This window comes from Oratosquilla oratoria, chromosome 18 (assembly GCF_046742065.1).
Source record: "Oratosquilla oratoria isolate Oo_2021 chromosome 18, ASM4674206v1, whole genome shotgun sequence".
NCBI classification, from domain to species: domain Eukaryota; kingdom Metazoa; phylum Arthropoda; class Malacostraca; order Stomatopoda; family Squillidae; genus Oratosquilla; species Oratosquilla oratoria.
Genome location: NC_134794.1, coordinates 30,099,712 through 30,124,957, shown reverse-complemented (window position 1 = coordinate 30,124,957; position 25,246 = coordinate 30,099,712). Strand labels below are relative to the sequence as shown.

Genomic DNA, 25,246 nt, shown 5'->3' with positions numbered 1-25,246 from the left:
CCTAAAAAAAAGCGTAGACTCAGAGGTGACTTGATACAGGTCTTTAAGATTTTAAAGGGAATTGACAACATCAAAAGTGACCAAATTTTCACATTGAATGAGAATCAGACAAGAAACAATGGTCTCAAACTGTCCGGAAATAGATTCAGTTTGGAAGTAGGTAGAAACAACTTTGCCAACCGTGTAGTTAATGAATGGAATAAACTTCCTGCACAGGTAGTGCAATGTAGTTCAGTTCGAAGCTTTAAGAATCATTTAGATAAATACCTAAGTAAGATGCTGTAATGATTATAATTTATGTTATATTATTTGTTTTTGTTTTGTTATAATTTGTCTGTCTGATTTTCATTTATTATTAGTTATATGTCAATTTATAATCATTTACTATTTACCTTTTTGTTTATCATTTAACTATACCTATGCATTTATTTATGTATTTTATTATTATTATGATTTTTTTTCTTTCTTTTTTCGCATCCGACCTAGATATGGATCAAAAGGTCTCCTGTCGGCATGCTCCGCCTTTGTAATCCTTTGTAATCCTTTGTAATCCTTTGTATTTCCCTCCCGGAAGAGAGCTCAGAGCTCGTATGACCGATCTATGGATAATGCTATGAGTGTGTGTGTGTGTGTGTGTGTGTGTGTGTGTGTGTGTGTGTGTGTGTGTGTGTGTGTGTGTGTGTGTGTGTGTGTGTGTGTGTGTGTGACAGAAAAGAGAACATGGGAAGTGTGTGTGTGTGTGTGTGTGTGTGTGTGTGTGTGTGTGTGTGTGTCAGAAAAGGGAACACGGAAAGGACTGTGTGTGTGTGACAGAAAAGATATTTGTTGTGGGTAAGAAGATGGTTAAGAAAGATTGATCGTAGTGGTTTTGGTTGTATCGATGGCCGAGGGGGGGGGGAAGGAGTGCAACAACCAACGTAGTAAATAGATGGGGACTCCAGTCTGTTGCCGAGGGACTGGATGGCTTCATGAAGTCGCGAGTGTCTAATACATTTTAAAACGTTGTTATTGTTGTTGTTTTTGTGTACATGTTTTGTTTTATTTATCTATTTGTATGTTTTAATTTTGAATTTTACGTGTATTTTGTACATGTTCCATTCGTTGGTGAATTAAATCACTTGTTCACCAAGAAATAGGAAGGACACAAAATACAAATTTTAATGGTCTTTGAATGTCTACCCAAAAATGTAGCCTTTTTTTTTTTTTTTTTTTTTTTTTTTTTTTTTTTTTTTTTTTTTTTTTTTTTTTTAGCGTCAGCATTAGAGTGCGCGTGAAACAACGCGTGAGTGGGAAGAGGGGCTTGGATGAGGATCGTGGGAGAATAACAGGTGACGAAGAAGAATTACTTGGGAGCAATACGTACTTCACGGATCATTAATTTCATCCTCCACTCATGATTGCACAATAATGATAATTGCACAGGCATATCCATAGTGTATGGGGCATAATTGAAGGAATGCGCAAGTGATTGAAGATGATTGAAAATGGTCCAACATGGTTTAATATGTATCCGTCAATCATGATTGACGGCATGTTGTGATGATTGATCAAAAACATCAGCCTTCCACCACCAGTCATGACTTTTTCTTAAGCCAATCCTTTCTTTTCCTTTTCTTCTTTGGTCCCATGCTTTCTATGGCAAAGACAATGGCAATGCATTCAGCCTTCTTACTCGCCTTAGTTGGATAAATCACACACGACAACTGACGATTGCACAGCCTCATCATTAGTGTGTGTCCAAAACCAGTGACTGAACTGGCTGCACAATCATTATGATTGTGCAGTCATGATTGATAGTGTACTCGTATGGGGGGGGCCTTGGTGATACAATCACTATTACTATTATTATTTGAACGTCCCAATTACACACACACACACACACACACACACACACGACTCGGTGACGCTGTTGGTAGAGCGCTGGACTGCTAGCACGGTGGTGCTCGCAGTACCTGGTTCGAATCCTGCCTAGGGCCGAAATTATTTCGGTATCGCTGCGCTTCGGGTCGTTACTCTGACTCGTGGGCGGGGAGTTGGGTGTGTGTGTGTGTGTAAGGTCATAGCATTACCCATAGATCGGTCATACGAGCTCTGAGCTCTCTTCCGGGAGGGAAATAGCTGTCGATCACGAGTCCAACACGTGATCCAAAGACCAAGACCAAGGTGAATACACACATACACTTGGTGGCACGATGGTAGAGTTCCCGGCCGCCACTACAGCGGTCCGGGTTCGAATCCGCCCAGGTCTGAAATAATTTCAGTATTGCTGCGCAGCAAGTCGTTACTCCAATTATCATGGGCGGGAAGTTGTGTGTGTGTGCGTGCGTGCATGTAAGATCACAGTATTACCCATAGACCGGTCATATATGAGCTCTGAGCTCTCTTCCGGGAGGGTAAAAACTGTGTCACGAGTCCAACGCATGATCCGAGACCATGGTGAATCGCACACACACACACACCGGTAGACTATTATCACGCGGGATGTGTTTACTTGCATAGCGCAGACATTGCGGACGACAACAACAGAATATTCCAGAACTCCACAAGATCCAGGGAACCAAGGATTGTTTGTTCGCTGTGCCGGAGGAGTGAGATGCATCACTGGCCCGGCTGTTCTAGAACTGGTCTTATTAGTTCCCATTGGCATTCGCTTGAGAACTCTCAGATGACAGGATCTTCGGTTGTGCAGTGAGTTTTTGGAACTAATCCCAAATGGGTCGTGGCGTCGTTAACGATGTGTTGATACGAATACGAAATAATTTGTCTTTGGATCACGTGTTGGACTCGAGATCGACAGCTATTTTCCTCCCGGAAGAGAGCTCATATATGACCGCTATGAGTAATGCTGTGATCTTACATGCACACACACATACACAACTTCCCGCCCATGAGGATTGGAATAACGACTCGCTGCGCAGCAATACTGAAATTATTTCAGCCCCGGGTGGGATTCGAACCTGGACCTCCGTAGTGGTAGCCGGGAACTCTACCAACTGCGCCACGTGTTTGTGTGTGTTTGGCCCCAAGGCTGAATAAAACGGCCTGGCGGCAACCAGAATAGTATGAAGTACCCTTCTGTCGAGTTTTTTCCTTCTTCTTCCATTGGGATCCAGGATCCTCCACGACATTCCCGGCCAGAACAGTTCCTGGACAGAGCTATTCCCGGCCAGACCAGTTCCTGGACTGAGCCATTCCCGGCCAGACCAGTTCCAAGACAGAGCCATTCCCGGCCAGACCAGTTCCTGGACAGAGCCATTCCCGGCTAGACCAGTTCCTGGACAGAGGTGTTCCCGGCCAGACCAGTTCCTGGACAGAGGTATTCCCGGCCAGACCAGTTCCTGGACAGAGGTGTTCCCGGCCAGACCTGTTCCTGGACAGAGCCATTCCTGATCAGACCAGTTCCTGGACAGAGTCATTCCCGGCAATACCAGTTCCTGGACAGAGTCATTCCCGGTCAGACCTGTTCCTGGACAGAGTCATTCCCGGCAATACCAGTTCCTGGACAGAATCATTCCCGGCCAGACCAGTTCCTGGACAGAGCAATTCCCGGCCAGATCAGTTCCTGGACAGAGCCATTCCCGGTCAGACCAGTTCCTGGACAGAGCCATTCCCGGTCAGAACTGTTCCTGGACAGAGTCATTCCCGGCCAGACCAGTTCCTGGACAGAGCCACTCCCGATCAAACCAGTTCCTGGACAGTGCCATTCCATACCAGACCAGTTCCTGGACAAAGGTATTCCTGGACAGAACTATTCCCGGCCAGACCAGTTCCTGGACAGAGCCATTCTCGGAAAGAGATATTCTCGACAGGAACTATTCCCGGCTGTGGTGAAGTACCCTTTTTTTTCGTACTCTCCCTCCCTCTCCTCTCACACATGCACCTACTTTTCCCTCAGTGTTCTCTTTACTCTCACTTTCACTTTTATTTTTTACTTATACCATGTGTTGCAATTCTTCCATCCCCCCTCCTCTCTCTCTCTCTCTCTCTCTCTCTCTCTCTCTCTCTCTCTCTCTCTCTCTCTGTCAAAATTCTGTCTCATTCTCCACTTCGTCTCCTAACTCACCCTTCTTTCTACCTGTCCCACCCCCACTGTCCCGATCATTCTATCAAACTTACAAGTCATCTTCCCCTACTTTATTCTTTCATTTCTCCTCCTACTCCTCATCAAGGGATGTTAGTGACACCCTTGCTGACCAGAGTCACGGAACAAAGACGAATGCCAAACAGCTTCTACTCCCCTTCCTGTCTGCTAATGCCCCGATTTAAATATCGTTATCCCACCTCTTCTGTGTGACTTTGTTGCAAAGAATAGAAGCATTGGTGATCAGAGAAGAGATACAAATACACCTTCATTCACCTCTTCCTCCTCCTCCTCCTCCCCACCTCTTCCTTTTCCATTTCCCCTTCCTCGTCTCATGCATTGAGTATGGACTACATGTTATGCAGTCAGTATTTTAAGGACTCAAATGGCACCCCTACGGACCAGAGTCATCCAACATTTCCGTATGATCGAAGGCTAATGTCCACTCAAGGAAGAATACTGATGTATTTTCATTTCTGTCATTACTTCTGACCCAGGGCAGTGGACAAGATGCAGGGATGACCCGTCATCCAGGAGGTGCCAAGATAAGAGGGTAGAGGGGAGGGGAGTATGTAGGGGATGGAATGGGTGGGAGTGGTTTTTATGCCTTCGTTTTCTGGCTACCTCCCTTATAAAGGGGAAAAACCTTTGGTATATGTATCATTACTTTGTGTTACCCTCCATGAAAATCTACAACTTCACCTCTTGGGCGCGATATTGTCCCAGAGGATAGTAACGCTAATTATCGACGACGAAATGCAATTATCTCTCCTCCATTTCTTCCTCCTCTTCTTCCTTTTCCTTCACTCCCTCCTCCTCCTCCTCCTCTTATTTCCCTTCTTTCTCTTCCTCCCCACCCTCTCTTCATCCTCCTCCTCACCCTCTCCATCTCCTCCTATTTAAACTCCTGTTCCTCCTGTATCTCCTCTTTCTCTTCTTCTTCCTCCCCTCCTATTCTTCCTCCTCCCCTCCTTCCCTTCCTCCATCTCCTCTTTCACCTTGTTCTTCCTCCCCACCTCCTCCTCCATCACCTTCATGTCCTCCTCTTCTTCTTCCTCCTTCTCCTCCATCTTATCTTTCTCCTTTTTTCTATTTATCCTCACCTCCTCCTCCTCCTCCCCCTCCTTTTCCTCCATCTCCTGTTCCACCTCCTCCTCCTCCTCTCCCTCCCCTCCTCTCCCTCCCCTTCTCCTTCTCCTCCATCTCATCTTTCTCCTTTTTTCTCTTTATCTTCCCCTCCTCCTTTCTCCCTCCTCTTCCTCCTCCTCCTCCTCCTCCTCCTCCTCCTCCATCACCTCCAACGCGTCCTCCGTCTCCTCCTCCTCGTACTCCTCATATCCTCCTACCTCCCGCTGTGCTGTATTGTGTTGTGTCCGCGGGCGGGGGTGGGGACGGCCTTGTCACGCACGGCTGCCGTCAATACGTACGTGAATTCGTGTCTGTTAGTTTGTGCTTGTGTGCGGCCCCGTAGTGATGTGCGTGTACGAGTGCTCTGTGCGCAGGACTGCACGCGTGTGCGTGTGCGTGCGTGTGCGTGTGCGCAAATGCGTTTCGCACAGCTCATGGGTTGGATTCCATAGACGTTTCTGTGCGCGGCTGTGCTCACATTTCTTGTGTGTGTGTGTGTGTGTGTGTGTGTGTGTGTGTGTGCGCGCGCGTGTGTGTTAACCATGGTTTTGGATCACGTGCTGGACTCGTACCTAATGAAGCTTTCACGCCTTGAGAGTTCGCTCGCTTGCTTATGTGTGCGTTGTGTCTACCAAATTGTATTATACAGGATAAGAGTTATGCTCGGGGGATCCCGTCTGAAGGACCGTCGTTCAAACGTGTGAGCGTGCACGCACATGCGCTCGTTCAAACAATTTGTGGGCGTCTTTACCTGCGTGTGCACGTGGGGTTGTGGGCCGAGGTAGGCAAGTTGCCTGACTACACGAAAGGGGTCTGCGTGGTGAAGGTGGCACAATCAAGCAGGCAGGGCAGGCATACTAACGTGTTGAAGTAGGAGAAGGAGGAGGAGGAGGAGGTGGAGGGGGAGGGGAACGACGGCTGCAGAGGCAGCGGCGGCGGCGGCAGCAGCAGCAGTATCAGCTGGTTGATGTTAGAGTGCAGCTGGTGGTGTGTGCTGTTGCTCTCGGTTCTGAGGAGTAGGCTACCCCACGGGTGACTTGGTGGAGTGGATCCACCGCAGAAGTAGCCTCACCCTCCTTCCAGGGACGTAAGTGCCTCGGCTTGTGGCAACCAGGGACCTACACACGGCTACCTGGGCCTCCCCTCTTGGTGGATTATGAAAATGTTGCCCTGGACCTTCACCGGTATTAACTGGGGATCATAATACAATGGTCTGCCTGCCGGTCAGTGTGTGTGTGTGTTTGTGTGCACAAATCCGCGTGCTCTCTCTTACACCTGCGGGCTCCCGCCCACGTTGTCCATTCGCTTACCTGGCTGCCAAGCGAACAAACACGTCTGCCATGCTGTCTGGCCTCTTGGGCGCTCGGCTGTGATCCTTCAAGGCAGCCTTCTTCGGCTCTGACGTAAGGGCGTCGTGGGGACTCCCACGGGCGGATAACCCAAGACGAAGCAAGGTGGGCGTGACGACGGGCGGATAACTTAAGACGAAGCAAGGTGGGCGTGACGACGGGCGATAGCAGACAGAAGGACCTTCTCGATCTGTGTCGGTGGTTGCGAGTGTTGCTGGTGGTGGTGGTGGTGGTGGTGGTGCATTGCGCGGGAATATGACGAAGGTTGGGAACGCTGGCTGACGGACATGGGGTTTTTAGGTTGCAGCTCGATGGCTGGCGGAATGGAAGACGAACTCGACGGAGTTGCTCCCTCGCTCCTCGGTATTGACGTGGTGGAATTCGTCAGCACGGCGAGGGGAGACTGCTGCTGCCGCGAGGGGACACGAGAGCTGGAACGGTCAAAGAAGAGCAGGAGGAGGAGGAGGAGAAAGGACGAGAATGAGGCCGGGAGGAGGAGGAGGGGGATGATAGAATGTATGACCGGCAAGTATAAAACGTCAACTTCACCCCCCATGGTTAATCACAGGCTCCCCTCTTCCCCGTCCCCCATCTTCTCCCCCCCCATTAATCTGAAAGACCCCCCCAAACACACACACACACACACACACACACACACACACACACACACACACACACACACACACACTGGTGCCTGTCAGCCCCGTCCACAACATGGTTGACGGTTCTCTCTCCACTCCCGTCCACTGTGTTTACCTGCCGGAAGCGGTGCTCAGCCACCGTGTATCTCACGTAGTGACATGACTCGCGCACATACCACCTCCTCCCCGCTCCGTCTCTTTTTCATACTAACCTACACCTTCCCTCCGTCCCTGTTTTTTCATTCTAACACACACCTTCCTCCTCTCGTTCCCCTTCTCCCTCGCCGAGTTTCCACCGCTATCACACAATAATGCTTATCTCTTAATCACCTCTCCTCCTCCTCCATTCTCATTTACTCCCTCTTCCAACTTTACCTGAGCACCCCGGGCACCTTTCCCTCCAACCTCTCCTTTCCACCTCGCACTCGCGTCCCTCACTGTCCTCTTTACGCCAACCGTACCACTTTAGGTTCTTTCTCCTTGTCGTCGTTCTCCATTCAATCTTCTCCTCCCCCCCTCCTCCTACTTCACTCACTCTCCCACTCCCACTCCCTCCTTCACGTCTAACCCTTCGTCACGCACTTCGGCTTACATTAATCCCTACCCAGCCCCTCACACAGGTATAAATCACCCTGTGGGACGTGAAGAGGTACAATGGACAACTTTTCAGACTGTTTACTGGCCGCTGAATGCAACCCACCATACCTCACCTCATCCGTTCTCGAAAATTTCATTTCACGAATGTGAAAACGGCCCCGTAACTATGCTCTTGCCCTAATAAAGCTCCGCTCTCTCTGCCTACCTCCCCATGTATGTGTGTGTGTGTGTGTGTGTGTGTGTGTGTGTGTGTCTTGTATGTAAGCCAATCTCACCCGCTGTATCGAGTTTCATACTTAATTTTTTTTTTCATCTACCTAAGGTTTAAACTACTTTTTACATCACAGAGGGACGTGAATGTATGTGTGTGTGTGCGCTCATGTGTGTGTATGTGTGTAAATTGTCTCAAGGTATCTAATATATACCTCCATTTGATATCACCATAAGTTTTCAACAACCGTGTCGACTTTGATACATTTAAAAAATGCTGTCTGGTTATTAACAGACTGTTTTGTCCAGCTTAGAGAAACCCTGGGTGCTATTGGGACATATATATGAGTGGCAGGGTGGTGAGGTAGACACAGAAAACGGAGGAAGTCGTGATAAGGACGAAACGAAAGGGAATAAAATCTCCATCTCTTTTCTGTGTGTACCTCATCACCCTCCAACGCACCTGTCTTCCGTACTTTAAAACACACACACACACACACACACTTCAACGAATGGACGGCTTAGAAGACGTTCTGAAGAAAAGTGAAGTCTGTGGATCCCAACGCAAAGAGAAGTGCCTAGTGTTTTTGCAGGGTGGGGGGGAAATTGCTCGTGGAGTAGTGGGAACGTAGGGAAAGAGGAAAAGGGGAGGGATTACTGAGGGAAATGGAAGGAAATGAGGAGGGAGTAGACTTTGACCAGCCAGACAAGCGGAAGGTAAACAAAAGACTTAGCGAGGATCAAATGTCTAATAAAAATGTAAAGATTAGAAGTATAGAGAGGAGCAATACAGAAGAAAGTGACGAGAATATGTTCCAGGGATTTAAAGAGGGTGGGGGGGACACAACCCCCCCCCCGACTGATAAGACTAGAGGAGAGAGTTGATAAGGTGATCGAGGACTTGGAGCGTAAGTTAGGTAACGTAGACTCCATTTTTAAAAGAATTGAAAGGTTGGAACAACTAGAGAAGGCTAACAGAAACTTAACTGAAGAAATAGAGGACCTAAAAAGACAGTTAGGAAATGTAAAGGAGGAGAATGAGAAATTGAAGAAGAATAGTAATGAAAACAGAGAGAAACTAGCTACAGAAGCTAAAAATTGGAGAATAACTCAAGAAGGGAATAAGGTTTCATTCACTGACATAGTCAAACAGCAATTGAAAGAACATAATGAAGACTCAGTTATTAAAGTGATGAGACAGAAGGAGAATATAGTAAGAGAATTAGCTGACAAAAAGAAATGTATAATTATATTAGGAATGGAAGAGAAACATAACCCAGATAGAACTGCAAGAATCAAGGAGGAAAATGAAAGAGTAAGCAGTTTACTAAAATTAGTCCAGGAAGATGAACCAGAAATTATAAAGGAAATTGAGGAAAAATTCAGACTCGGAAAATATAGTACAGATAAGACCAGACCAATTAAGATTAAATTCAGGTCACAAACAACAGCAGAGAAAATTCTATCCAAGACAGGGAAACTAGCAACAAATGATCAATATAAAAAGGTATGGATAAAAAGAGAAATGAATAAGGAGGAAAGAGAGGCAGAAAAGCAGAAAAGAATTGAAGCTAAGGCAAAAAACGAGGAAAGAACGGAGTCAGAGAAAGAGAGATTCTATTGGAGAGTAGTGAACATGAAAATAAAGCAGTTCGACATACTAAAGAAAAACATAAGGGAAACAGAGAATACAATGGAAGTGGCAGAAAACTAAGAGTGTCTTACACAAATATAGATGGATTGATAACAGGATTGAATGAACTGAATGATTATTTGAAAGAAAAAGAACCGGACATAATGGGAATTGTAGAAACAAAATTAAAAGGCCCACTACCACCCAACAGTGTAGGACATGATACATACAATTATTGGATTAGAAACAGAGAGAAAAAACAAGGGGGTGGAGTTATGTTCCTGACTAAGAAGGATATAAACGTGAAAGGTGTCATATATGGAAAGAATACAGTAGAGATGATTATGATAGAAGTGGAAGACCGAGATAAGAAGAGCAGAAAATTTGTGATCAATTATGTGCCTCCGAAAACCGCCTCATGGGAGGAGAGTGAACATAAAAGTATGTTAGAGGACACAAAGATAGCATTAACTAAAATAATGGAAGACGGAGGAAGAATAGTTATGATGGGCGACTTTAATTGCAAAGAAATCTGCTGGGAAGAAATGACAGTAAAGAGTGGTGATGACTCATGGGGAAATGCTCTACTTGAGATGATTACTGACCATTCAATGACACAATGGATACAAGAGAACACTAGGTATAGAAATGAAGAAGAACCATCGAGGCTAGACTTAATAATTACATCTGAACCTAGAATAGTGGACAAGATTGAATATAAAACACCAATAGGTAAAAGTGACCACATATTGATTGAACTGGAACTTAATGAAGAAAAATATATGAAAAGAAATGAACAATATAGAAAAGGAAGAATGATGTATGAAAAAACAAACTTTGATAAAATAAGAGAATTCTTCCAACAAGAAAACTGGGAAGAAATATACAAAGAAGAAACAACAGTGGAAGAGAAATGGAATATTTTGACAAAAATTTACAAAAAAGGAGTGGAAAAGTATGTCCCAAGACAAAAACAAGAAAAAGAATATGTAAAATGCTGGTACAACAAAAGTTGTAGGGAGTTAAAGGACAAAAGAGACAAAGCCTGGAACAGATGGAAAAAAGACAGAAGACCTGAAAAATGGAAAATATATACTGGTTATAGAAATGAATATGTACAAAAGTGCAGAGAGGAAAAAAGAAAATATGAAAAAGATGTTATAGAAAAGTGTAAAGATCAACCAAAACTATTCTACAGATTTGTAAACAATAAACTGAAAAACAAACAAGACTTAGAGAAATTAAGACAAGGAGGAGTTGAATACACTGAGGAAATGGAAATGGCAGAAATTATGAACAAACATTTTAAATCAGTGTTTACAAGGGAAAATATACAACCTGAAGAGATTGAGTGGAAGGAAAAAGTCCCCCCTATGGAAGAAATAGAAGTAACAAAGAATGAAATATTGACACACTTGGGTAATTTTGATGTCAGAAAATCGCATGGGCCAGATGAAATAGCAAACTGGATTCTGAAAGAATGCAGGAATGAACTGGCAGACAAAATACATAGCATAATAAGCAGTTCCTTAAAAGAAGGAAAAGTTCCAGAAGATTGGAAAAAAGCAAATATAGTACCTATATATAAAGGAGGAAATAAAGAAGAACCTACCAACTATAGACCAGTCTCTCTAACAAGTACAATAGCAAAAATATGTGAAAGAATTATCAAAAGTAGATGGGTAAAATACTTGGAAAAAAACAACGTACTAAATCCAAGGCAATTTGGATTCAGACAAGGACGATCATGCGTCACCAATTTAATATGTTTCTATTCAAGGCTAATAGATATAATACAAGAAAGAGATGGATGGGCTGATTGTGCATTTCTAGACCTAAAAAAAGCTTTTGACAAAGTACCACATAAGAAGTTGCTTAAGAAATTAGAATATGAAGGAGGAATACAAGGTAAATTGCTAAATTGGATGGAAGACTTTTTGCAAGAAAGAAAAATGAGAGTAGTGATAAGAGATCAGCACTCAAAATGGAATGAAGTAATAAGCGGTGTCCCGCAGGGAACAGTTCTGGCCCCAATAATGTTTGCTATATATATTAATGATATGGATGAAGGAATTGAAAGCTATATGAGCTTCTTTGCAGATGATGCAAAATTACTGAAAAGAGTGAAAACTGAAGAAGATTGTGAATCACTACAGAGAGATCTAAATAAAGTACAAGAATGGAGTAGGAAGTGGGAGATGGAGTTCAATACAAAAAAGTGTAGTATAATGGAATTTGGAAAAAGCAAAAACAGAATAACAGGATCATATAATTTGGGAGAAGAAGGAATAAAAAAAGTAGAAAATGAGAAGGACCTGGGAGTCATTGTTATGAATAATATGTCACCTGAGAAACATATAAATAAGATTTTTGGAGAAACTTATAATTTAATAAGAACAATCAAAGTAGCATTTACATACCTGGATGAAGAAATGGTGAGGAAAATCCTAATCACCCTGATAAGACCAAGATTGGAATATGCAGCAACGATATGGTCACCAAGTACAAAAAAATGTATAAAAAAAACTTGAAAGAATACAAAGAGCAATTACAAAACTGGCACCAACACTCTCAAAACTATCATATGAAGAGAGACTACAAAAACTTAAACTACAGACACTAGAGCAAAGAAGAGAGAGAGGAGATTTGATAGCTATTTACAGAATCATGAAAGGCATAGAAATTACTGATAGAGAGAATCTGATAAAATGGGATGACAGAAATACAAGAGGACACGGAAAGAAAATAAAAAAAGACAGCTATAGAAGAGATTTTAAAAAGAACAGCTTTCCTCACAGAGCAATAGACAGTTGGAACAAGTTAGATGAGAAAGTGGTGTGTGCAAAATCAATACATGAATTTAAAAATAGTTTAGATAAAATGAGATATGAAGACGGGACCCCACGAGCATAGCTCCCCTTCCCGTAAAATACAACTAGGTAAATACAACTAGGTAAATACACACCTCTCATGGCGCTGTGGTTAGAGCTCTGGCCTGCCACTACGGAGGTCCGGGTTCGATCCTCGCCCGGGGCTGAAATAATATCAGTATCGCAGCGCTGAGGGGTGTTACTCCAACTCTCGTGGGCGGGGAGTTGGGGGTGTGTGTGTGTGCAAGGTCATAGCATTACCCATAGATCGGACCTACGAGCTCTGAGCTCTCTTCCAGGAGGGAAATAGCTGTCGATCACGAGTCCAACACGTGATCCAAAAGACCAAGTGAAAAAATACACACATATATATATATATATATATATGTGTGTGTGTGTATGTATATATGTATATATATATATATATATGTGTGTGTGTGTGTGTATGTATGTATATGTATGTATATATATTACCTCGATTCAAGTATATCTATATTTTAGCTATATCGATTACATTACCGTTATAATATGTACCCGGTCCGTCGATATTAGTACATTTAAATTATTTTGCCCATGCAATTTTGTGCATGGAAGAGCACTGGGTGTGAATGTGTTGAGGGAAGTGATCATTGGAATGTTTGATCATTATCTGGTGAGAGGAAGATTCAGAGTAAAAGAAAGGTGAAGGGATAGAAGAAAGGCAGAGACACCCCAAAATTGAGTTGTGGTGGAGGGAAAGAATGCGAATAGGCTGGCCGGAGTGTGTGGAATGTGGTGAAAGAAACTAAAAGGGGCGGGCAAAGGATGGAGGTGTTTGAAGATGAAGATTAGGTGTGCGAAAGTTTTTTTTTTTTTTTTTTTTTTTTTTTTACGAAACCAATGGATAGAAGAAGAAAGAGTAGTGAATGGCGAAATTAAGGCAGTGTTTCCTTTTTTCAATTTCTCTCTCTCTCTCTCTCTCTCTCTCTCTCCTGATTGAGTACCGCTTGAAGGTCTCGTACCATCGCCGTGTAACCTGTTTCCAGAAAAACACATTTCGATCAGATATAGATTTATTCACAAGTGGAATACACAAATAAACCAATAACAACAACAAAAATATTAGATTTTAAAGAAATACAAAATAAACTATTACTTTACCAAGTGATAAGACATACGTTCACAGTACGTAGGCAGGTGGAGAACTGGCTGTGCCAGTGAGCCGCTACGCGACGTTATTTTAGTTGTTGGGAGCCGCGTTGCCAACAACTGGAAATCGCACATAACCCCGAAAGTGTTCGCTTACCACAGTTTGGGAACTAATTAAGGCGTGAGGCTAGTGGTGGCGGCGTGCACATGAAAAATGGTCGCAAAGAAGCAACGAAGAAGCAATTAGAAAATGGAGAGTGAAGATGGGTGAAGCAAATCACATTGGGAAGGAGACCAAGAGGTGGAGAGTGGGTGTTAAACGATATATAGGTGTTTGAGAAATTGGAAAGTAATAAGAGGATGCTTTTAGATGTAAGAGTCAAAGGAAGAGGTTAGGAAAAGAGGGAGGGAGTAGTTAGTGAGCAAAAGGGTAGTGAGGGGGAGGTAGGTAGAATATTTAAATTTGTTGAACAAGGAGGAGGATGGTCAGCGATTGCGGTTCTGGGGAATGCTAGAAGAATGGCCTTAACGGGCTAGGTAGACGACAGCACGAGAACATAAGAACGAAGGAGACTGCAAGAGACTATAAGGCCTACACTAGGCAGAAGTACAAAGAGCATTGAAAGCAATTTCAGCTGGTCAGCCACATGGATCAGATGGATGCTATATAAATGTTTGACAAAAACTAAAATAGAAATAGTGGAGTGAGTAAGATTCACCTAAGTCGATTTTTTTAAGTACGAGTAAGTCTTGGCTGTGTATATATGCTCACAATGTAATTATGTTTGGGTAAGCACGGGGTTCGATCCCCCCGCACCTTCCCTGTCTGTAATCCGTGGCAAGGATCATTTTCAAACTTGAGAGTTTTGATCTCCTTCCCTGCTCGGCCCAGATGTGGCTTCCCGCGTGCGCGCTCTATCGATGTATCACTGTGCTTCAACTCCCACTCTCTCTCTCTCTCTCTCTCTCTCTCTCTCTCTCTCCCACCACAAGAATGCTCCGCACATCTTTTTTCGCTACGCTTATTTTTTCACATTTTCATTGGTTTTAATCGTTATCATTATTTATATTATATGTTTTTTATTTTCTTGTCATTATTATATTTTTTCGCATCTGACCTAGTTATGGACCAAAAGGTCTCCTGTCGGCATGCTCCTCCTTTGCAATCCTTTGTAAAATCCTTTGTTATAGAGCTTTCTCCTCGCCGCTCGATAAGTTCGACAACAGCACCTCCTTGCATCGTCTTTTTTTTTTTCTTTGCAGTCCATTCTTCACATAACTTAGCTCGTTTTCCCTTCATTATTATTTTATATCGTATTTTTTCCTTCTGATAGACCACGTAATATTCCTATTTTTCCTTCAAGTTCCTCCTTATTCGCTTCTTTGCACGTTAATATATGATCAGACACTTTGAAATTCTTATCTTCTTTCCCAGGACTCCATACTTTTCCCCTCGACGCATTTCCCGCAACTTCTTCTTCCTCCTCTTCTTCCTCCTCCTCATCTTCTTCTTCTTCTTCTTTAAGAATGCCACCATAAGATTTTGGGCCAAGACGTCATCTTTCATGTAGCGTCGCAGTTCCTTTTTCAAGGCCATTTTGCTTCTGCCTAAGGCTCTTCAAAGTCGATGACCGCCCGAACCCCCCCTTCTCTCTATCTCTCTCTCTTTCTCTCTCTCTCTCTCTCTTCTCTTCTCTTCTCTTCTCTTCTCGCTTTGCCCGTCACACTTTCCCCTGTCCTACTTTCGTCCTTTTCAGCATATTCAAGTACGTTTCTTTGGAGACCTCTCGACGATGTGGCCTTAAACTGGCGAACGGCTCCGACAGCTTCAGAAGTAAATCATTATTGAAAACTGTTCGGAAATGTAAACCATTTTCGTAAAACATCACAAATCATTGCCAGTCACAGTAATCCAAATCAATGACTTATTAATTGCATAGACTTCTCGTTAACGTCCTGAACTGTGCAAGTTCGACGCGACCACCCGTGTGTCATCATTATTACTGACGTGGAGTGCACCCCTGGCTTTGTTTATTGTACAGTTCTCCCGCGCGTACGTTCTGCCAAAAACCAATAACAGACGCAAGACAGACCAGTGATTTTTCAAGGTCGGCCTGTACCCAGTCTGTTTGGGTGCGATTGACTTTGCTAGCTCATGACTGTGTACAATTTAAGGTGAACTCGGGGACCTGGTGTGGCGTAGTATGAGGGAGTGTGTATGATTTTTTACATGTTGTTTCGTTGTCAAATTGGTAATTAGTGACTCCGAACGTCTGCTTTGTCGTGAGACTTTGGAGAAACGTGGCAGGAGTTGCCGAATACTGCGGGCAGTTACGTTATAGTATCACATCACATGAGATACATGTCCCCGATATACAAAATAGTGCCGTTTAGTAGCCAGTAAAGTGAATCCCGTCAAATGTTAAAAACCGTCGTTTACCGCCCTCCAGAAAGAAATCAAGGGTTTCACTTTCCAGATTGTATGTGTGTTCGTGTGTGTGTGTGTGGTTCACATGGTCTTGGATTACGTGTTGGAGTCGTGATCAATTACTATTACCTTACCAGGTATGAGTTCAGAGCTCATTTGACCCTACACACACACACACACACACACACACACACGCATGCACACACAATTCTTCTAGGGGGACATAACATCTTATAATATTGTGAAGCTTTCACGCCCTGAGTAGGACGCGAACTCGAGTTGCTAACCACTACACCAGCAAGTCGCGCGTGCGTGCGTGCGATGTGGGACACTTTTGTGTACAGATCGAGAGCCGTTTGTCACTCACTCAATTGACCCTACGCGGTAAAATGTGTTTCAAGTGCAAAATATTTTTTTTCAGTGACTGAAAATAATTTATTTTTCTGCATGTGTCTCCATGCATTATGCATACTGGAAGGCAGACCGTGACTTTCGCAAGCCCAATTGGAAAAGACAAGTTCAGAGTTCCAGGACGGGTCGAAGTGTCCTCCGGGCCAAAGAGCGCGTCTCCCTCGGGAGGGAGACAGCAAGGTCCTTCAGGATGAAGCTCGTTGTTGGGACGAACTCAAATCCCTGTGACTCCAAAGTTAGCGATTTCTGGATACCGTCAGTGCGTAGCGGAGAGACTAGCCACGTTTGCTTGCATGCAACCCGTTGGACCCAAGGCAGCCGTCCTGCAAGCGAGTGGTTGTGGTATCCAAGGGAGGGCGAGTGTCGCACGCTGAGCCGGCGCTGCTCGCTGTCCGCATAGCCGCGACAGCCTGTTCCTCAGTGGTGAAAGAATTACATGAATTTTCAAAGTGTGGGTCGCACAGACCGAAGTCATCTTCAAGAATGTTTGGCGTTCCACGCTCGGAGACGGCAATGGAAATGGTCGTCAGGTACAACCATTCGCCGTTGTCCAGCGAGTGTCTGCTCGTGCCGACCCCCGGGTCACCGCAGGTAATTGGACATGGATCAGGGGTTCTCTGACTAGGATGGTCTGGGATGAGTAGGACGGGTGGACCGGGAAGTGAGATTGCATAGGTCAAAGAGCTAAGTTCGGTCCCTAACCCCAGCTCGGCATAGTTTGTTCCCTGACCTCAGCTAGGAAACCCGTTTTGCTGCTGAGACACCAGCAAGTGAATACCTCCTGTGAAGTTTATTGCTTCGAATAGTGACAACTGATTTTTTTTTTTTTTTTTTTTTTTTTTTTTGTAATTGTATACGTATAGTGTTGCACATTTACGGGTGTAAGATAGTGTAGTGTTTTAGTTATTAAGAATCGAAACAGTAGTCTGTTACTGTACACCAAAGGTAGGAGTATTAATATAAGGTAAGTAGAGACTTCGTGTATTTAGTGCACGTTTTTGTTTATATTTTCTCTTTGCCGTTTGTATTTCCGAAGGAGGAGCGAATTGGTTTGTGAAGGTTGCGTGAACCTGGAGGATCGTCCCGGGATGTGAGGAGGAAATTCGTCTTCTCAAAAGTGCGTTCTGTGAGAAGGATGAATCCCTTCCGCAACCCGGAGAGCGTTCCACCTCTTTCACGTACGCCGCTGCCGTGAGCGAGTGGCTCTCCGTGGGTCCCGTTCGTCTAACTGGCGTTCGATGCTCTGCAGAGCAACCGCTAACTCTAGTCAGTCCTTTTGCTCCGCTGGGGGATGAGATGGCTGAACATCAGGAGTTCTTGGTGGAGGAGGACTCCATGGTACGAGGCTATAGCGACATCCTGCAGCGGAAGACTAAACGACAATGCAAGTTTGTATGTCAATCGGGCCCAGGGACCGCCGATTATTGCATCCAGACCATAAGGAAAAAAGGTGGACGAAACGATTACAATTGTTCATACGGGAAGTAACGATGAGGTAGGGTGAGATCAGGGGAACTTGTTCGGAATTACAAGGTCCTTAGGAGATGAAGGAGTGTGTGTGTGTGTGTGTGTATATATATATATATATATATATATATATATATATATATATATATATATATATATTAATTCGCATCCGAGCTAGTTATGGACCAAAAGGTCTCAGTTCGTCATATTCTTCCTTTGTAATGGGTGATGGAAAAATAATTTTACAAAGGAAGAAGTCATTCATACAGCTGGTCATATTTACCTTATGCGCACTTATGTTTATCTGTTTGTATTTTCGAATAATAGATTTTATGAGAACTTGATGGTATGGATAAGGAAATACTATGTGAGGACAAAGTTTTTTGTTGATACATTTCGCTCATTAAGAGCTTTTCCAGGGCTTCGTTCTTGAAAAAAGTTCGAACGAGCAAAAGGTTGTGTGCTAGGCTCACGTGATGTTTCTCTTCTGTATCTGTCGGCAGTAGTTATTGCAGTTCTCATAAAACGTGAATAAAGGGAACGATACGATCACCTGGTTTACCGTGCTACTACTAAAACTGTTTTTCCGTAGAAAGGCGTGAACTTTATATTTGCCTTCTTTCCCCTTTCCACCTCGTATCCGGACTTCCTCCTCTTTTTCCTCCATACCCTTTCCCTCCTCATCTTCCTGTTGCTTTGTTGCCACTACTCCTTTCTTTCTTCTCCAAGTCACAGTACGAGTACGTGATGTCAGCATTTATATCGCGAAGCCAGTGGCCCAAATGCAAAGTAGTTCTGATGGCGCGAAAACTGGTTGAAGTGTAAATGTGACAGCGCTAACGACGCTCTGAAAATCAACGCTACTCCCACGCTACCGGTCGCGCGTAAGAAAAAATATATATTTATTCTAATTATATATTGGGGCTCGATTTATCAATAACCATGTGACAACCACCGTGCAGGTATATCAAATTTGCGTGTAAATCCAGTCAACCACACATGCTTAAAATATACAATAAAGTACAATTAAGGCACAAGTCGTCGTGAATGATTGGAATGAGTTGAGGGGAGTCTCATCAAATTCCATCGTGGTACGCGTGTTTGTTACTCGATTCACTCACCAGTTCATTGAAAATAAAAATTCTTTTAAATAATATTAACGTTAATCAAACAAATTCAGTTAAAATAACACGTTATGGTTACGATCAACATAAAATTTGTGTTCCATTTTACCATTTGTAGATCATGTGTTATCTTACAATAAATCTAGGTGATTTATCAAACAAAAGTAAAAAAAAAAACACGTAAACATTCAAGTGTGATGGCGAGAATATTGGTGCAAACAACTCTGTCGTGACCATGCAAACGAAATTGTTAAATTGTTCGATTAATTAGTATTGCCGTCGCAATAACCCAACCGGTTCCTGGGGGTATTCAAAAATGCATCCTGGAAAATGATTAAGTTAATAATTTGTGTAAGAATTATACTTTATTCAATTTACTAAAAATAAAAATAAGAAGAAACCCTTGGATTCAGCTGTTTGTATCCGTCCTGGTTTTTCTCTCTCTCTCTCCCTTTTTTCCAGTAAATTAAGATTTAAATTTCGGGAGCAGGATGCTAGGGTGAGTGGGTATCAAATTGACTTAGGTCGAACTTTGAGGTACTCGTATCGAGGCAGAAAAACTTAGGACCACTGACCTAACCTAACTGGATACCCCAGAAAACTACATAACGACGGAAATTGTACAACTCATAAATACCCCATCCCTTCCCTCAGCTAGACAAGGCAAAATGAAATACCATCAATACTTGATATATTCAAACTAAAGTAATTCGAACATATATTGTTGGTAATTTATTTCGCCGTGTCTCGTTGACAAGCGACGGCGATACTCTTTTTTTTTCATAGCTTACCCAAGCGATAGTTATACTGTAGTTACCATATATGTTGTATAGAGCTTCATAAAAAGGTGTCCATTATTATATGCACTTCTGTAATTGTGCTTCATGTGTATTAGAATGTACATTAGCGAAGGATTTCTAAAAGGTTGATGTACACGAGATGCTGATGAATTTGATGTGCATACTCCACCGAGGCACATAAACGACTGAGATGAAAGTCCGCCGCGTATCAAGTGTCAACAGCCAAAGAGACGCATATTTTTTTCTTTTCTACACTTGTGTGAGCATTTGGCTGCCACGTTCAGACATCCCAGTCCAAAACGTTATATTTTATTGTAGATGTAATGAAAGGGAGCGTTGTGGAATTGGCGGGTCGGAGCACCCGAAAAATTGCCACTAGAAAATAAATGGACTAAATGAGGGCCCTTGATAGTTTACAAACTTCGGAGGTTGCTCTTGGAGAATTGACTAAGTATTTGTTTTCTGTGTTTACAGGTGCAGCGGCGCTCCGTTGGCTTACAGAGGGTACGAGATGAGTTCAAGTTGGAGAACCTTCGCCTCCACCACAAGGCGCCGCACCTCTTCGTATCGTCGCAGGTGGGCAGATGCACCGTACTCTTCTCAAAAATTAGAATTCCGGGTCGTCTTACGTTGGTATCACACTCTTGCGCAGCAGTTGCAGCTAGCTGTATGAGTCTCCTTTATGAGCCTTTATGACTCGAAAGGTTATGATAGTATTTTAACCAGGGGAGATGGTGGTCGTTATATCAAGTTGAAGTTCTGACCATCGCCAGGTGAATCTATTAGCTAAACTTACCCATAATCTGGCCGCATAGTGTGACGCAAGCATTAGGGGTAAGTCACAGAGGGCCCCAAGAGGGGTAAAGCCAGGGATGTCATGATAAAATTTCATTTTTTCTTTCTTTGTCGTTTGATGACGTTACGTCTACTCCTCAGTGGCAGCAGCACAACCGCATGTCATGTCTCTACCTGGGCTACCGGTTGTTTTGGGCCCTCTACTTCCTCATGTGGGCCATTTGGGCTTGGGTCGGTTCCATGGGCTACGACGCACCCCTGAGCGTCAAAGGCAACTTCCTTCTCTACATGACCAACTGGGGCATCTGGATCCTGGCAGTGGATACGTGCTTACAGGCAGCCAACATCATTTGCCATTTTCATAAGATGGCAGATGAAGGTGAGTTTTTTTAATTGGTATACATACATACATACATACATACATATACCAAAGGTTTTTACCCCTTACACGGGGGGAAGTCTTATTTTTTATTCTCAAACAGATTTACAAAAAACCAAGATGTAATACACTGTTAAATGTATCAGTTAACAACATAATCCAATGGGTCAAGAAACTACAATATATATATATATATAATATATATATATATATATATATATATATAGAGAGAGAGAGAGAGAGAGAGAGAGAGAGAGAGACATGATGTAGTAACCCACTTTCAGAGAAAATTAAACTCAGAAGTGAAGTAATTCTTATATTTCAACCACTAACTGTGGTACTCTTCAGGGGATAAGTACAGAGGAAAGTGAGCACAAAGAATATATACAGACATGAAATGATACAAAAAAGAGATGAGAGATGAGGATAGACTCAAGTGATGTGTCCCTGGTGATGTGGGGAGCCTGATTGACCACTAGTTAAGGTCAGGTCCTGCAGCCGTGGGAAGTAATTTGTTTACTGCCAATGTGATTAAACAATCTAGAGCCTATTGCCCTTTTGAGATATTGAGGTTAGGGTAGTGCTCTTTGTAAATAATAGCTGCATTGTCCTAGCCCAAGCAATGGTCCTTCATGCTGGTGTGAAGGAAAACTGCAGAATTTTCTTGGCTGTATCTGATAGAACATAAGAATGAAGGAGACTGCAAGAGACCATAAGGCCTACTCTAGGCAGCTCCATATCCATCACCACCTGTCGTCCCCATCCATAAAGTTGTCTAATCGTTTTTTAAAACAACTGATAGTTTCAGCGCTTACTACATGGTTACTAAGTTTATTCCATTCATCGACTACCCTATTAGTAAACCAATTCTTGCCTATTTCCTTCTTAAATCTAAATTTGTCAAGTTTATACCCATTACTGCGAGTCCTGCCCTGTTGTTTTATTATGATGACCTTGTTTGCATCTCCCTTGTTATAGCCTTTGATCCACTTGAACACTTCTATTAGATCACCCTGCACTCTGTGTCTTTCCAGAGAGTGTAAGTTTAGGTGCCTAAGCTTTCATTCCAGCAGAAAGATCTATATGTCTGCCCCCAATAGGCCTCGTCATCATCTCTGCATGATAACTTGTACATCCTGGGGTTACTAGGCTGGATAGAGTGAGAAACGAGGAGGTGAGGAAGAGAGCAGGAGTGGAAAGGGAGTTTGGAGATAGGGTGGATGAAAGAGTATAGGGATGGTTTGGAACTTTGGACACATGGAAAAAATGAATGAAGAAAGATTAGTAAAAGGTGTGGAAAGAAGAGGTGGAGGGAGTGAATGTGAGGGAGCAACCAAGGATGAGATGGCTGGGGTAAAAGGGGCATTGGGAAAAAGGGGAATGTCTGTTGAGGAAGGGAGAAGACAGAATATAGGAGTGAATGGAGAATGGTTGTGTATTGTTGATGCTGTGTTGCATGGAAGAGAGTGGGTGGGGTATGGGGGGTGAGGGAGTATGTGTGAATGATATTTTGACACTTCCTGAAGGGATTTCTCCCTGTCTTTTCTTTTTCTGCATGAGGGGATAGAGAGGGAAGTCGCCAATTAAATGAAGTGGCCTTGCTGTGGATGTGCTGTCTTGCTACATTGTTTCTGACCCAGGGCACTGGGCAAGATGCAGGGAAAACCTGTCATCCAGGAGGAGCCAAGAAAAGAGTGAGGGAGGGGTAGTGAATGGGAGTGGATTATGTGGGGATGAAAAGGGTGGGAGTGGATTTATGCCCTTGACTTTGGCTACCTCCCTTGTAAGGGGGAAATAGCCATTGGTATGTGTATGTATTATTACTATTACTATTATTATTATTACACACACATATTCATACTAATATTATGCCAAAAATGTATTCCTGTGTCAGTTGAATAGGTACCAAACTTACACTACATTGACTGTAGAGATGATGTGCCGTAAAACTCCACTAAGCAATAAAGTTTGAGAACCTCTGATGTAGAGACTGAGTGTCTGCTCCTCGGAGCTGCACCTCCACATAGATTTGAGATTGTTGGCGAGTTTTGAAAACGAGAAACTGGGAGGTGATTTATTTATTTATTTTCTCTCTCTCTCTCTCTCTCTCTCTCTCTCTCTCTCTCTCTCTCTCTCTCTCTCTCTCTCTCTCTCTCTCTCTCTCTCTCTCTCTCTCACACACACACCCATCTTCTAGGACCACAATATGTATGTACCTGTTGTTCATTCCAAAGAGTAATGAAGAACATACATAAGATGTCTATAAGTCACCACACCTTTCACTAGCAGAGATACAAGAAAGATTCAAAAATTGAAAAACTGAAATGCTGAGGGCCCAGGCAAAATAATTATCATTTGAAAGATTCAGATCCAAAAATCTGAAAAAAATATCTTGGAAAAAAAACAAACCCCCAGAATCTCCAGCTTCTCACTAGAGTTACTTCACTCTTCTACCATATGAAAGCTGATGAAAGGAATGATCCGGGAGAGAATCAAAACAAATAATTTATCTCACCAAATCAGCATGGATTCAAAAGTCACTACACTTAAACATTGTTCTTAAATCTTACTCTACAAATATTGAATAATGATAGCATGGCAGTTGTAAGTTTAGATACTGGTTGCATAAATATATATATTTAATTTATCTTATTTATTTATTCTTGATTTCTATTTATTTGATTTATTTTGTTTGTTTTATTGTATCTGTTATTCGTTTTTTTTTTTTTTTTTTTTTTTTTTTTTATTTTATTTTTATTTTTTTATTTTTTCATGATGTCACTCTGTCATTAACTATGATTTTTTTTCCCAACAGGCGATGCCAGCTACCTGTCCATGCCCCGTTCCATGGAGGCATCTTGGGTGCTCTCAAACATCACAGGCGCCATCCATATATTTATCACACTTGCCTACTGGATCACTGTTTACCCAAACAGGAGTGGTGAGTTGGAAGGCTCAGGTGTGTTATTCCCATCGATGTTCCTTATTGGCCCTTTTCTTCCTTCCCATCCTCCTCCCCTTCCTCTTCATTTTTCTCCTCCATGTAACCCTCCTGCCCATCCTTCCTATCACTTTTAAGTAATGATGTAGATAATGGATGCAACAAGGTAGAGTCCTGCATCAGGGTTGTAAACTAAAAGTCTCTTTCTCTCTCTCTGTCTCTATCTCTCTTTCTCTTGCAATCTGTCTGACCTTGACACTCACAGTTAAAGGGTTGCGAGGCATTTTATGCCCATATATCAAGCCTGTAAAATACTAATGTGTGAAAAGATTTTGTAAAATTGTGTTGAGGAATTTTAGAGTAGTGTAATATAATGTGATTGTATCTAGAGCACTTGTGGTGTGGTGCCAGGTCAAAAGAGTACAAAGGAGGAGCATGCTGACAGGAGACCTTTTGGTCCATAACTAGGTCAGATGTGAAAAATTATTATAAGGGTAGATAGATAAATAGATAGAAAATAGAATAATATAAATAATGATAGGTAAAATAAATAGGTAAAGTTAAATGATAAACAAACAGGTAAATAGTAAATAATAATAAATTGACAGACAAATGATAACAAATGATAATTAAGCAAATAATAATTGACTATCACAGAGATGATAGTGAAGATAGATTCATCTACTGGGCTATTGTAGTTAAAACTCACCAAAATGTAACTGCCAGTAGGTTTTGATTTTGTTTGTGTTCTTCAGTAGTGTAAAACCATCATTTGAGCAGAATGTCATAGGGTTCTAAAATGAAGGACTATAGATTCTCTTGACAGCTTTGAAGAACTCATAGGTGTTCTGGGTATTAGCAGAGGATTGAAGTTCTTGTGACTTACTGTTGAACTAATCATTCTTAATTTTTCTGGTTCTTAAATAAACAACAGTTTTGACTTCCTTAAATTGAAGCTTCTTGTGGGTGGAGTTGGTGTCCATCTTCTTTTCTTTTTAACAAGTATGACAGTTTCCTGCTTTTCATCAAACCAATCTTGGTATTTCTTTACTGAGTAGTCCTGCATTAGGATAAGGGCCTTTTGGTATATGTATTTGGTATGCAGTATGTATATACTGTAGATGAATTCATGAATATAAGAGAAACATACATATACCAAAGGCTTTCTCCCCCTTACAAGGGAGGAAGCCAAAAAACAAAGTCATAAAAATCACTCCCACCCATTCCATCCCCAACATACTCACATACTCCACTCCCATCCACC

The 25,246-nt window shown here is 42.7% G+C and overlaps 1 protein-coding gene across 3 annotated transcripts in view; it reads left to right on the top strand.

Moving 5' to 3' along the window:
- Window positions 1–25,246, top strand: part of LOC143035142 (uncharacterized) — an 86,951-nt gene that overhangs the window by 52,381 nt on the left and 9,324 nt on the right. For 2 of the 3 annotated variants that reach the window (XM_076201761.1, XM_076201763.1), the window contains 3 exons: window positions 20,342–20,443; window positions 20,804–21,041; window positions 23,857–24,000. In XM_076201761.1, the coding sequence (XP_076057876.1) occupies window positions 20,342–20,443; window positions 20,804–21,041; window positions 23,857–24,000 (484 nt within the window). The remainder of the gene's footprint in view (window positions 1–20,341; window positions 20,444–20,803; window positions 21,042–23,856; window positions 24,001–25,246) is intronic. The other variant, XM_076201762.1, reaches the window with a different exon arrangement.